Here is a 13001-nt window from a genome sequence, read left to right as displayed (position 1 = left end):
TAGTGTTAAAAATATATTTTTAATTGTTTAAATATTATCTTTGGTAATCTAAACAGTAAAAAAAAGTAATAAAAATGTATCACACTTAATTAGCATTATTAACATTACTATAATACACACGTATGCACTATAAATACTTACATTATCATATAAAAATACATCAGATCATATTTTTTAAGCTACAATTTAAAGAAGCACTTAACACAAAAATATAAGCAGTTTTAGTTTGAAAGTGTACTTAACATTAAGAAAAGTTGTGTAGGATTCACGTTATTCAATGTTATGTTTATTTTAATCTAGTGTTTGATTTTTTTTAAATATTTAAAATCCTAAAGAGATTTAGAACTCAGCCAAATTAAGTCATGGAGATATTCTAAATATCTTAATATTTCAGGAAAATAATAATTTTTTTGCAATGGATTTTCACCTATTTGTTTCTAATAGTACAGACTACATAGTAACATACAGTACAAATTTGAACGTTTTTATGTGTTGCGTGCTCCTTTAAGTATTTCTAAATAAATATAAAATTTAATTCCGTAAAATAATAAACAAAATATAATAAATTATCACGTAGTCAACATTAAAAAAAAAAAATAATAATGTTAGATATCGGTATAAAATATACAGGAGATTTGAAATCCACTTTACAAAAATAGTAGATATTTCATAATATGATTATTACGAAGCATCCACTATTTTAGTAACGTGGGGTTCTAAACATCCTGTATAATGTAAATAATTATAATTTTTCATTTGATTTAATTAATGATGGTAAAATAAATATTGAATAAGTAGTGAATTATGAATGAATTTAAATTACAATATAATTTAGGAATTGCATAGTATTCATGAACCAAACTAATAATGAATGAGCAAAAAATAAATTATAAAATACTAAATTTGATGTTAGAGATTACAATTAGCATCATAAATACAATTATACACGATAGGTATATTTATTTTATATTGATAAATGTTATCAATAAAATCATTATAAAATAATGGACATTTTAGTGCAGGCTAAAGGACAAAATATTAAATAATTTTTTATTACATAATATATTAGATAAATAGCCCATTATCACAGGGCGATTTCAAACTTCATTGATGTATTTTTTATTTATTTACAACCTTAAATTTGAATTGACTAAGTTAAAAAATTTAAATACATTTAGCGATACAAAAAAAATTGTCAGACAATTAAAAATTATGAACATATAAATTATAAAAAACACATAAAAATAGTTAAATAGTATTAATTAAAAATTGATAAAATAAAATAAAAATTTGAAATAATTAAAATATAGTTTTTTTTTCTATAAAAACACCACTTATGTAATAATTTAGATTTTAAAAAAGTGTTGTAGTAACTAAATACAATATTTAGTACCTTATTTTAATACCATATTATAATAGTATTATGGAAACCTTATCTTGTTTCTCATACCTTAATTATTTTTCAAGAAGCCCATCTGGATTTTTGTAAGTCAATTTGTCCTTCTAATGTTTTGGCTAAATTGATAATAAGTAGCTACAACAAGAAATATTTACAGTAAATTATTAGTAAATTAACATAGGTCTAATTAAAAGTAAGGACAGGATCTGAGATTTAGCTGTCCTTGCTCTACCAAAACCAAAACAATAACAATTAAAAATATTATTTTAGTTGTATTTACCTGAGATAGAGCAACACCTAATGCTACTCCTGCGATGGTATACAAATTTCTTTCAGCCCATATACGGATAACTTCAATACATCCACTAGTCCAAACTCTTTTACTAGCTTCAGCAACCTTATATATATGTTACATAATATGAGTCTTATAAATGTATACGACATATTAACATATTATATTTATTTATTATATACTTACAGAACTGTCTTGAGCGCCGTAACCACACATGACATTTACAAGTCCTTTCTAAATAATAATAGGTTGGCATAAATATTAAGAATACAGTAATACAATAAAAAGTTATACATACTGAAATATCTGTTGCATTGATACAACACGAATAAGGCACCCCACACTTTTCAACACTGGGTGATGTGCAGTTAAAATATTCATTTTTGGACCAATCAATATATCCTTCTGAACTAAGACCACAACATTGAAACTAGAACATAATATATAAGTATAATTTTTAATATTAAGCTGGTATTTTTATCAATATATTTTTACTTCTTTCTGAGCAAAATCTATGAGGTTTTGTAAATCTGGATCATCACGGTAAGTGTGAATAATTTTATCAGTGAATGATTCTTCCAAAGTAGCTTGCATGTTATGAGGAAAAACAAATCCGATAATTGCAATTCCCATTTCAAGTAGAAAGAATATTAAAAGACACAATGAGTACTGAAAAAAAAATGTTTCGTATTACCTATATTATATTTATCAGAGCAATTGTTTACTTATTATTAAACTTCAAAATAAATATATTTTGACAAGTTAGAGTTAACGCACGCCTAATAATTCCTTGGCTAATGCTTGGTTGCATAATTTGAAATTTGGCTATCATAGTTACAAGAAACTAATTAAAACTGAAGTAGTTAATGTTTGATTAGTTTTTTTTTTTATTAATTCTATCTTCAATAACATTTAACAACAATAAAAGTTCATAAAGGATCTCCTCATGGCAGTGATTAATGCTATTTGGAGTTCAATAAAGAAAAATATATATATATAAATACAAATCAACGAATGGTTTGGTATTCAAAGATTTGATACTTGCTAAAATAAACGTATTCAATGACTAATTTTCTGTCTAACCAATTTATATGCTCGTCAAAAGGAATACACAATATTCATCATAACTACTTTTATAAGAAAAGCAATTTATGCTTTCATGGAATTCATTTCTCACAGTTGTTATTGCATTTAATTTTGAAATGGAAATTATAACTAACAACGATTCTCTCAATTCCAAATAGTCATTAGATAATGCAATTTTCTTCCCGCACATCTTATAAATTATAATATAAAGCCTAGTTTACAGAAAATAGTAGGTGTTATAAATTACACATTAAAGAACTCTTAAGCGAAAAAAATATATTTTTTTAATAGGTGGTCCATATAATATAATTTTTAAAATACAATTTAAAATCCTTAAAATAATTTTATCAGTGTGAGTTAGTAATAAAAAATCTTATTTTATTGTATTTGCTAAAAGGTTAAAAACTAAGAATTAATTTTTGTTAGTTCAGGAAGGTAGTAATTGTAATAAAATAATTCCATTTTTCTGACTAATTTTTCAAGAAATAAATTGTCTCTCTTAACGGAAACAGTTATGCAGTCAGCTTTTGTGCAAACAAATAAATCACATTCTTCCATCCCAGTACAGTACATTTGAATTTGACACTGCGTAAAATAGACGTGGTTTTGTTTTAAAACAATCGTATTTTGTTCTTCATTGTATCTTAAGTATGGAACTCTAAGCTTTCCATTATCTTCATCAATCAATAAGGTGTCTTTACAAGTGTATGGACATTTTATTTCCAACAATTTTTTTACTTTATTATTTTGAATGACTAAACCATCTGGACTTGCACAAATCCATGGTTGTTTTTGATGTATTACTAGGCCACACTTTATAACATTGGCATTATGTATCAGAGAATACTTTTTACAAGCAAAATCTTCCATTCCAATTCCATATTCCACATATATTAAACCTTTTCCTACAATTTTTTTGTCTTTTATAAACCGTTCAGCCAATTCCTCGTTTCTATTACGTCTTGTATTTATCTGATGAGCTTTTGAACTTGCCGAGAGTCTTGTTTGTCTATGCAATCGCCAAGCACTAATATTTGCTTGCTCCTTAGTACTATACATTAAGTTAAGTATTTGGTCTCTATCAATATTTACATATTTTTTATAAAAATTCAATTGGCTGTCGTTCATTGGTTTTAAACTATTAGTGTATATTGGATACTTGGCTTGGATATTGAGTATTTCGTTATAAGAATCAAGTAGCTTAAAAATAATTTCATCATTGCTCCTGGGTTTTGACTTCTTTAATCTATCAGTATTTTTTGTACTGAAATTCGGTGTTTGTGAAACATTTAAATGGCTGACACAAACATTTGTAATCTGAGCAGCAAAATTTTTGAAAGGTAACTGAAATTAAAGGGAATAGTATTAAAATTGAAGACTGATTAGATTGATTAATACTAACCTAATTTTAATTAATTAAACATAAATTAAATATTAATTTGTACATAAAAAATATAACAAAAAAATTACAAAAAAAAATTGTGACTCACTGTCTTAAAAATTCTTAAAAACATTAAGATATTCCACTTAACATTACTTATTTGTTAAGAACACTAATATAAAATTATAAAAAATTAATAAAAATGAATTTTTAGGTATAACCTACTTGCCTATTAATGTAGAACAATGAGTATTTAAATTAAAATAACAATTAAAATAATATTAAATAATTTACATTTATAAAGTAAATTAATATTATACAAATTCCATGGAAACCCTGATTTTCAAAAAAGTTTTTTTTTCTGTAGTTAGCCAAATTTTGAACGCATATAGTAAAACCTCTAAATACAGGATACTCTAGGTTGCTGAAATGTCAGCTATTCTGAGGGTACTGTTTGTAGTTTGTTCCCAAAATTCTTCCACTATTTGGATGTGATATTAAGTGTCCACTAATTAAAGGTGTCCATTATAGGGATTTCACATTTATTTCATATACTAGCTATATGAGCATGGAGCCATGAGCCATGCCTGTGTAAACAATTTGATGCACATATAAGCTACAAGTCTCTGAATTAGATGCTTGATGTGCGTGTACGTGAGGCAAACCATTGCATATTTAGCCGTTGGTTGCTGATTGATTTTTATTTATATAATATATCATTTCAAATAGATAAATATTCTATATTTCTCTTTGCGCATGTCCGGTTTATTTATATATAACTAATTCAGAGACTTGTCGCTAATATATGCATCAAATTATTGGGACATGGGTCCATCCATAGTATATGATCTAAGGTTTTACTGTATACTTATAAGTTTAATGTTAGATTAGTAAATAACATTTACTTTTTTAAGAATATTTCATTACTCGTTAAATGGTAGAACACAAACTCAATCATATAATTATTTATTTACACAAATAAGTAAGTAACAGTGTGGCACATGTTAACCCACACTAGAACAATTTTCTTTGGAAACTGTGCCAGTCATTATGGACCATTTATCATTTAAACACTATGAAACACAAAGATTGGTAATAAATACTCACAAATTTAAGAAGTGTTGTATTTTCACGTAGAGCACCAATACATCCGGCAAAGCTAACAATGAATATAATTTGTCCGGCTATGATCAGAACTAGTGAAATATTGAGTATAACGTCTGAGAAGGTGTTCAACTTGATAGAACCCATAGTATTCCATTTTTCGTAAAATGCAAATGTGCCGGCTGCCACCAACAAACCGCCAAATAACTAAATTAACAATAATAGGTACATAATATATATTATATTGTTGTTATTGGATTTACAAATAGTTAATTGTATTACTGTTATACATGGTAAACACATACCCAAAACAAAAAGTTCAGCAAAAATATCATGTACTTGACGCAAGGGCTGACGTATGTGAAATTGTTCACGCGTCTCCGGTTCATTGCTACGGGCATGTTTATAATGCGGATGTTTGATTCACAGTAGACAAGTAACGGTCACTGTTGTATCTCATACCAAAACCAATGAAACAAGGTGAGAGACTTCTTAAAAATATTTATACTATCTACAAACAAAAAAACAATTATCAGAAACAATAATTATGGCGAGACGGACATCAATTCGCTAATGATCTCCTCGACACTCGACGTCACGCGAAGCAACGCTCCGCCGCACGAAACGTTGAAACAAACGATTAATGTTATTATTATTATTACCGTTTCTTTTGTTAACAGTCGGGAAATGAAATTTATGCGTTGTGCACGGCCGTGGACGATACAACGGCACACGCCCAGAGTGTCCGAAAATTGACAGCGACGTTCCCGGAACGTAATGATATCATCACAGACCCAGACTCCGACATGATAATATTTAATTCTGAATCATATTATTCATATTTTGTCATAAGTGTTGTCACGTTATTGTTGTTGTTGTTGTGGGACTGTGGGAGGGATCAGATTCACTATTCAGTAGTCGTGTCGCGGTGCCCACTGGCCACTGCCCTATAGTGATAGCAGTCGTCGAACAAACTAACAAAGGAAGCGAAATCTATTTAGTATTTTCAATTTTGTCATGAGTAGTGAGTAGAGTCCGTATTGTTGTGGTACTATTGTAGTTGTACCTATTGGCTATTTAGTAAACAGAATTGAGTGTGCGACCCGTGGGGCATAGACGATAGACAGCTGATAGACTACAACGAGTAACGACCTCACTCTCCATTCGCCAACTATAAGAATTATTCTGTGACTATAATAATTGTTACGATTCCGTGATAACAACATGCAAAGAAGTTCGAAACTCAATATTCAAAACATAGAGTAATTTCAAAAAAAAAAAATATCATTCCACAAAAAGGTTGATATAAAAATATACTGTGCTACATCTAATATCTAATATCTATTAATTTACTACAATGAGTACAACTACTATGGTCTATGATAAATGAATAAATGATTCATACGTCATCATAATACGTCTTTACGGCATAATATTATTATTCAAACCTATGGTATTAGGCAATATTGCAATTTATAAATTACAAATTATATTTTACTTGCCTTGAGACACTGTTTTTACTTTTTTTAGTGATTTTTAAACTTTTTTCTCTTGTCACATTAATTACTAATATTAGGTACTGTATAATTTGTTCACATTTCTTTATTGGATTTTGCAAAATGTCAAATAACCGATACGTAAGTAATTCATCGCGAGGGATATTCGACGACGAGGACGATGTAGATGACAATGAATTTATGTCCCGCGTTCGACCCAATGTCGGCTATAGAAATGACCTTTTAGGCAACAATTTTGGTAATCAAGAATTAGAAAATGCACATAGACAAAAACAACAAGTTGTTGAAACAACAAGAGATGTAGAACAAAGAACTTTACAGTCTACTGAAAGAACCTTGCGTTTACTCAGAGAGTCTGAAAATATTGGTACTGCTACAGCTGAAGTAAATAATTATAAATAAATATATTTAAACAAATGGGAATAATATTTTTGATTTTGACTATTACAGGAATTGGTTAGACAAAGAGAACAGCTGCAAAATACCGATAAACGACTTGATGAAATCAATTCTAATTTACGTGTCAGCCAAAAACATATACAAGGAATTAAAGTAAATAATATATTATAATTAATGTAAAAAAAAATCCAGATGTACCTAAAGAAAAAAAATTTCAATTTAAACCTTGAATTAATAATAATGACCTATGTTTAATATGTCAGATTCTCAGCACTATTTGTTTTCTCTCAAACCAGTCAAACCTACATTTAAATTTGTGTTCGGCATAACCTTGCTAATTAGCTTTAATTTAGAGCGAATTACCTATTATAAAACCCAAAGTTAGGAACATAATCTGTGTTTGAATGTCAGCTTTTTTTACATTATTTCTATATTTCTGCGATATATTATGAGCATATTAAATAATTGTAATATTTTACATAAGTACTCATAATTAGTGTAAAAATTAAAATATCATAAAAAAATATTAATGAATAATCCCAAATTATGTTCATAACTTGAAGTTTGATAATAGATAGGTCACTCTTATATTAAAACTAACAGCTTAAAATTGGTTCTGCTGAATGCAAATTTTCCATGTTGTGTGTGGGTTAGAGATAGAAAACAAATAGAGTGTTGACATCCTTGATTAATGGTAAAACTTTGAATTTTCTTTGCCTATACTATACACTGATTCTTTTAACAGTAAACACCCATTAACTCATAAAGTATTTACGGTTTTGAAAATATTTTGTTTACATTAATTAACTGTTTAAGTTAGGTTCTATCATTTATAAAATACCATTTTTGAAAATAAAAAATATTTTATACTATTTTGAACTGATTGTATTTTATAGAGTATTTTTGGAAGTTTTAAAAATATGCTCAGTGGTAAATCAAATTTACCACCACGTAGCGCATCAACTGAAATTGAGCCAACGGGGCCTCCATTAACAAATGAAGTGCGTAGAAGTACATTGAGTGAAACCTTAACACAAGCAAATTCTAATATTAGCTCTATGGATCAACATCCTGGTAAAAAATATATAATCATATTCTATTTTTTCAAAAGTTTTATAGTAATGTAATTTTGAAATTTATAACTAGGTTTAAGAATAAGAGGTTTAGTAGATAACGAATCAACTACACCAACTGATGTTCAATCTAATTTGGATAACAATTTGGATCAAATTCTTGGATCAGTAACTCGATTAAAAGGTTTATAAATAATTATATAACTATTTTTTTTTTTATAATAGGTAAATGCTTAACCATTTCACTGCTCCAGGTGAACTATTACACATGCAAAACATTTACACTATTCATTGCTCTATTATGTTCTTGTATTTTATAATATTATTATTTGCCGATAATCGTACAACATTAGATAACCCTTGCTACCATTATTTTGAACCCAAATAATTAGATCATATTATAGATCTCAAAATTAAAAAGTAAAAAATATTTTATGTATCATACACAGGTTGCAGAGTATAAATAGTGTAACAATGAAAAAGTTAAATAATATTCAATATTTTTTAATAAAAACATTATATTTATTTAAATAATTTTGAGTAAATAAATATAATATTCTCTTGTATCTTTTTAACATGTATTACTGTATTTATAGGTTTAGCATTGGGGCTTGGTGGAGAAATTGATTCTCAAAATGATTTAGTTGAAAACATTCTCGGTAAAGCAGATAAAGCTGACATAAATATGGAACGTCAAAACAAAGAGATAAATCGTATTTTGAAAAAATAATCAACTATGTCTATATCGAGCAACATTCCTATCACATTAGATATATTTGTAGCATAAGACTCCTATTAAAATTACTCATAATATCATACTTTGTTTATACATTTATAACGAATCTTACTTCCCTATTTATGTTTATATTACCAATTTTTCATGTTAGCTATGAAGTATTAGAATCATTGAAGTATCATAAAATTATATGAAATCATTATATGTGTCAATTCCATTAATGAAGAAAAATTGTATCAATTATATTTACTCATTATTCATTTGTATACTAATTATAAATAAATATCATATTTGCACAAATATATGGTATTAATATCTTTCATGAAAATAGTAAGTTATACTTTGTATTATTTAAAATTTTAAAATTATGTAGTTTACAACCATGGTCAGAACTCAAAGCATTTTCATATACATCGTAGATGTATGAAAACATTGCATAGTGGTATACAAATACGTTTGGAAGTATAAATAATTTAAAATATACAAAGTTTTATTTTGCATTTTTTAAAACTGTTTGCTATATCGATGCTTATTTAACAATTTATAACGTTTACCACCATAATTCATCATGTATTCATGAATTATCATTGATTATATTGTGTAGGGCAGAAAAATGTTGTTAAACAATGTAATCCTAACGATTAAAAACATGTAGTCATGTGACTTGATTTATTAAAAGACGTCATATACGAGAAGGTGGTTTCTTATATCTAATATATTCTTTTTTGTATGTTCATGAGCTATAAATTATAATATTTTTACAATTTTACTGTTGTTTCTTTAAATTTAAATTATTATTATTAAATGTCAAATATTATATTTAATTTTTTTTTTAATTTTTTCAAATGCTTATTTTTACATTTTTAGGTTTTTTGCAAGTTTTTTGGAGTATATATAAACGCATATTTTAATGTATTTAGGATCATGAATCCGTTACCTTGTTTATAACTATACAAATTAAAATCACAATTTATTATATAATCTTAGGGCTTGAAATAATTAAACTTATTAAATAATTACAACTTACAAAGTAGTACCCTTGTAGCCTGTGGTACAATATACAGACACAATTTCCACCAACTAGATAAATTAATTTTACACTAGCGTTATGACGCGTTTATTTCATAATAATATAATAATATATGATAATATAACCTAACCTAACCTAACCAATCAAATTACATAATAGAAACGATTATTTTGTACATACTTATATGCAATTACTTACTATTACATAGTATAACATGTTATTATTTGTAGGAATAATTGTTATACTCAGAACGTTATAAACTCTATTACATGACCGATGGGCTGTATCACGATTGAACATAATGTTATACTCAGACTTCAGAGTCCGGACCTAGAGCGGTGACATTTGGAGGGCGGCAAATGTTAACGATTTTTTTTTTTACAAAATTACAAAAAGTATTTTTCATTTGATGAAATCTTATTTTACTGATTTTGTGAGTGGACAAATTATTTTTATACAAAGTTACAAAAAGTATTTTTCATTTGATGAAACCAAATTTTACTAATTTTTTGAGTAGACAAATTATTTTTGTATCGACCCGCTGTCGGTCACCGACATTATGCTCCAAGTTGTCGACGAACTCCTGGGACAACGGCTTGCTAACGATTTTGGTCGCTTCGTCCGTAGTTCGTCGAAAACTTGGAGCATGAGAGAGATCGGTGGTGGACCGCGGTGACTCCAGGATCTCGTCTTCAGCCATCTCCAGTGCACGGATATTCGACTTGATCTGCGGTATATTATAGTTACTTCGGTCAATTTAATATTATACCTAGTTATAATACTTTTAGACTGTAAGTAAATAAATGATTTGCAGTGTTCGTTGAAAAATTCGATACTGAATGAAACAAAAATGAGTTGAAGACATTTCAAACTCTTAGGTACGTAGTTGTCCACAACGACAAGATTTTTATAATTTTTGTACATCGAAAAAAAAATAAATATTAGTATATTATTTATTATTTAAAAAACTCCCGACCCACTTATATATCCGACCTAGTGACTCGCACAACTCCTGGAAACCCATCACGGCGGCGTCTATAAGAAATTGGTACAGTCGTACAGATAATATCTTCTTAATGATTAACGATAATAACCGATGACAAAATGAAATAGACTAAAATGACCAACACAGTTTAACGCCTTTTATATTTTTTTGTCACGCCTGCACCGAAAGTTTGGTTTTTTGATAGCGGTTGAAGCGTTGGAAAGCGTCCTTTTTCCGTCCAGCGGGCGGTAAAGTGGGAATCCCCAATAGTGCCGGGCGGTAAAATGGAAATCCCAAAAAATGCCGGGCAGTAAAGTGGAAATCCCCAAAAGTGCTGTGCGCACATTTCACGCGCGACGCGCGCATACCCTGCAAAAACAGTAACTGAAATCTATACCTACTACGGTCGTCGGTTCCTTACAAATTATAAACTTTTGCCTTTTGGTTACATCATATAATCATATTATTATAACCTACATGCGCGACGCTTAAAATAAATAAAGCCAAATCGTTTCTTTCGTGAAATATATTGTTGTCGTATAATTATTATAGTCTAGTTGTTACATGGATCCCTGTGCATTACCTTTGCCGTTATCGATGAACGCAGAGGCGTGACAAAAATAGTATGTGTGGCTCGTGCGGGAAGGCAATTTCAGTCTTGGGCGAACTCGCCTGCGACTGAAATTAGCCCTCTTCCCACCCTTGCCACACCGCAATATACTATAATTGTACCTTCACTTTTTAATATTGGCTAGTATGCATGCTATATTAAATACCTACTCATATTTTGATATTTTTAATAGTAACTGGCTTGCATGAATTTACTTTGAAGTAATATTATTCATTTTCCTATCAGAATAGATGCTGAAGTAAAAAATCGGAGCATTTTTACTACCCCAAAAGTTGATGCCTGACAAAAAACACACATCATTGTAAAATCAAAACATCGCTACGTTCAGAATCTAAAGTGAAAAAAAAAATGTAGTAGCGGTAGTAGGTACAAGGTACTATCCTAAATTATTAATTGTAAAATCTATAATAACTCGATTAATAAGGATTTATATAATTGATCAATATTATCTAAATTAGGTATAATTTTCAGTCATGTGTAGGTAGTTGATTACTACTGATTACTGATTAGATATAGGTCAGGTCAGAGCAGGTCTACATGATTACTTCTACATGATTTCATAAAACATTTTAGTAGGTACCTATCTAGTGTACTAGCGTAGTACCTGTAATCTGTATTAATCAATTAATCATTGATGTATCCATCTACTATATGTATATAAATATAATATATAAATACCTATAAAAAAAATTTTATTATCATTATTAGGGAACGGATTTGAATGCAAATTGCATTTTTTTCTGAATGTCCGAAAACATTGGTTTCCAAGCAAAAAGTTCATTTCATACGTCAAAGAATTAAAAAATGTAACTTTTATTTTGCATTTTTTTGCATTTTTAAGACTTAAATGCATTTTTAGAGCATTTTTTGAAATTTTTAGTGTATTTTGTGGTTTTTAAGACATTTTTTCCACATTCATTCTAAAAAAAACTAAAATATCTAAATATGTATTATGTTACGAAATTACGAAATTATTGTTGACACGTGTATAATACAATGCTATGAAACAAAAGGTAAAAGTATAACGAATATACCCATCTAAATGGTATACCTATTAAGTTTTTTATTTTTTAGGGTAAAAAGAAGATGGACAGAAGATAATTGAAAATTAATTAATTAAGGTTGTATTGTATTTAAATATTTTTTATTAGATTTTTCATAATAATGTGTTTTTTATGTCTTAAATTTAAAATTTTGTTTTTATTGAATATAAAACCCATTTTTAAAGTTTTTTAGGGCATTTTTTTAGTGCATTTTTTGATGTTAAAGCATTTTTTTAAGGCATTAAATTGTATTTTTTTAAGGCATTTTTCTTGTTTTTTAGAGCATTTAAATCCGTTCCCTAATCATTATTATTCATTGTGAAAC

General features: G+C 28.0%; 2 protein-coding genes and 1 long non-coding RNA gene across 5 annotated transcripts; 2 read left to right on the top strand and 1 right to left on the bottom strand.

The window, feature by feature from the left end:
- On the bottom strand, positions 1–6318 carry LOC132951945 (tetraspanin-33-like). Of its 2 annotated transcripts, XM_061024021.1 has the most exons (8): positions 5925–6295; positions 5568–5773; positions 5266–5469; positions 2187–2360; positions 1990–2121; positions 1878–1925; positions 1680–1796; positions 1–1534 (listed from the first exon to the last, which is right to left on the bottom strand). In XM_061024021.1, exons 2-8 carry the CDS (start codon positions 5661–5663, stop codon positions 1463–1465), a joined length of 843 nt encoding a protein of 280 aa, XP_060880004.1. In that variant the 5' UTR covers positions 5664–5773; positions 5925–6295; the 3' UTR covers positions 1–1462. The 2 variants fall into 2 exon arrangements, with proteins under 2 accessions (XP_060880004.1, XP_060880003.1); XM_061024020.1 differs by lacking the exons at positions 1–1534; positions 1680–1796; positions 1878–1925; positions 1990–2121; positions 2187–2360 and adding an exon at positions 3039–4121 and having other exon boundaries at positions 5925–6318.
- A 37-nt stretch (positions 6319–6355) lies between these two features.
- LOC132951946 (synaptosomal-associated protein 29) lies at positions 6356–9289 on the top strand. Its single transcript, XM_061024023.1, has 5 exons — positions 6356–7163; positions 7230–7331; positions 8075–8252; positions 8325–8435; positions 8848–9289. Exons 1-5 carry the CDS (start codon positions 6882–6884, stop codon positions 8979–8981), a joined length of 807 nt encoding a protein of 268 aa, XP_060880006.1. The 5' UTR covers positions 6356–6881; the 3' UTR covers positions 8982–9289.
- A 997-nt stretch (positions 9290–10286) lies between these two features.
- On the top strand, positions 10287–12860 carry LOC132952598 (uncharacterized). Of its 2 annotated transcripts, XR_009665477.1 has the most exons (4): positions 10287–10749; positions 10832–10895; positions 11859–12006; positions 12708–12860. It is a non-coding gene; the product is annotated as an uncharacterized LOC132952598 (long non-coding RNA). The 2 variants fall into 2 exon arrangements; XR_009665476.1 differs by lacking the exon at positions 12708–12860 and having other exon boundaries at positions 11859–12396.
- Positions 12861–13001: the final 141 nt, after the last annotated feature.

The sequence above is a fragment of the Metopolophium dirhodum genome, chromosome 9 (genome assembly GCF_019925205.1).
Source record: "Metopolophium dirhodum isolate CAU chromosome 9, ASM1992520v1, whole genome shotgun sequence".
Lineage (NCBI taxonomy): Eukaryota > Metazoa > Arthropoda > Insecta > Hemiptera > Aphididae > Metopolophium > Metopolophium dirhodum.
Note: the sequence above shows the minus strand (reverse complement) of the source record. Positions and strands in the feature narration are given on the sequence as shown.

What these genes read in the sequence shown, in the direction of transcription:
- LOC132951946 (XM_061024023.1), top strand. Translation starts at nt 6,882, where the DNA reads ATGTCAAATAACCGATACGTAAGTAATTCATCGCGAGGGATATTCGAC. An exon ending in CTCTATGGATCAACATCCTG is followed by an intron (nt 8,253 to 8,324) that starts GTAAAAAATATA and finishes ATTTATAACTAG; the next exon opens with GTTTAAGAATAAGAGGTTTA. An exon ending in ATCAGTAACTCGATTAAAAG is followed by an intron (nt 8,436 to 8,847) that starts GTTTATAAATAA and finishes CTGTATTTATAG; the next exon opens with GTTTAGCATTGGGGCTTGGT.
- LOC132951945 (XM_061024020.1), bottom strand. Translation starts at nt 5,663, where the DNA reads ATGCCCGTAGCAATGAACCGGAGACGCGTGAACAATTTCACATACGTC. An exon ending in TGCTGAACTTTTTGTTTTGG is followed by an intron (nt 5,470 to 5,567) that starts GTATGTGTTTAC and finishes TTGTTAATTTAG; the next exon opens with TTATTTGGCGGTTTGTTGGT. An exon ending in ATACAACACTTCTTAAATTT is followed by an intron (nt 4,122 to 5,265) that starts GTGAGTATTTAT and finishes CTTTAATTTCAG; the next exon opens with TTACCTTTCAAAAATTTTGC.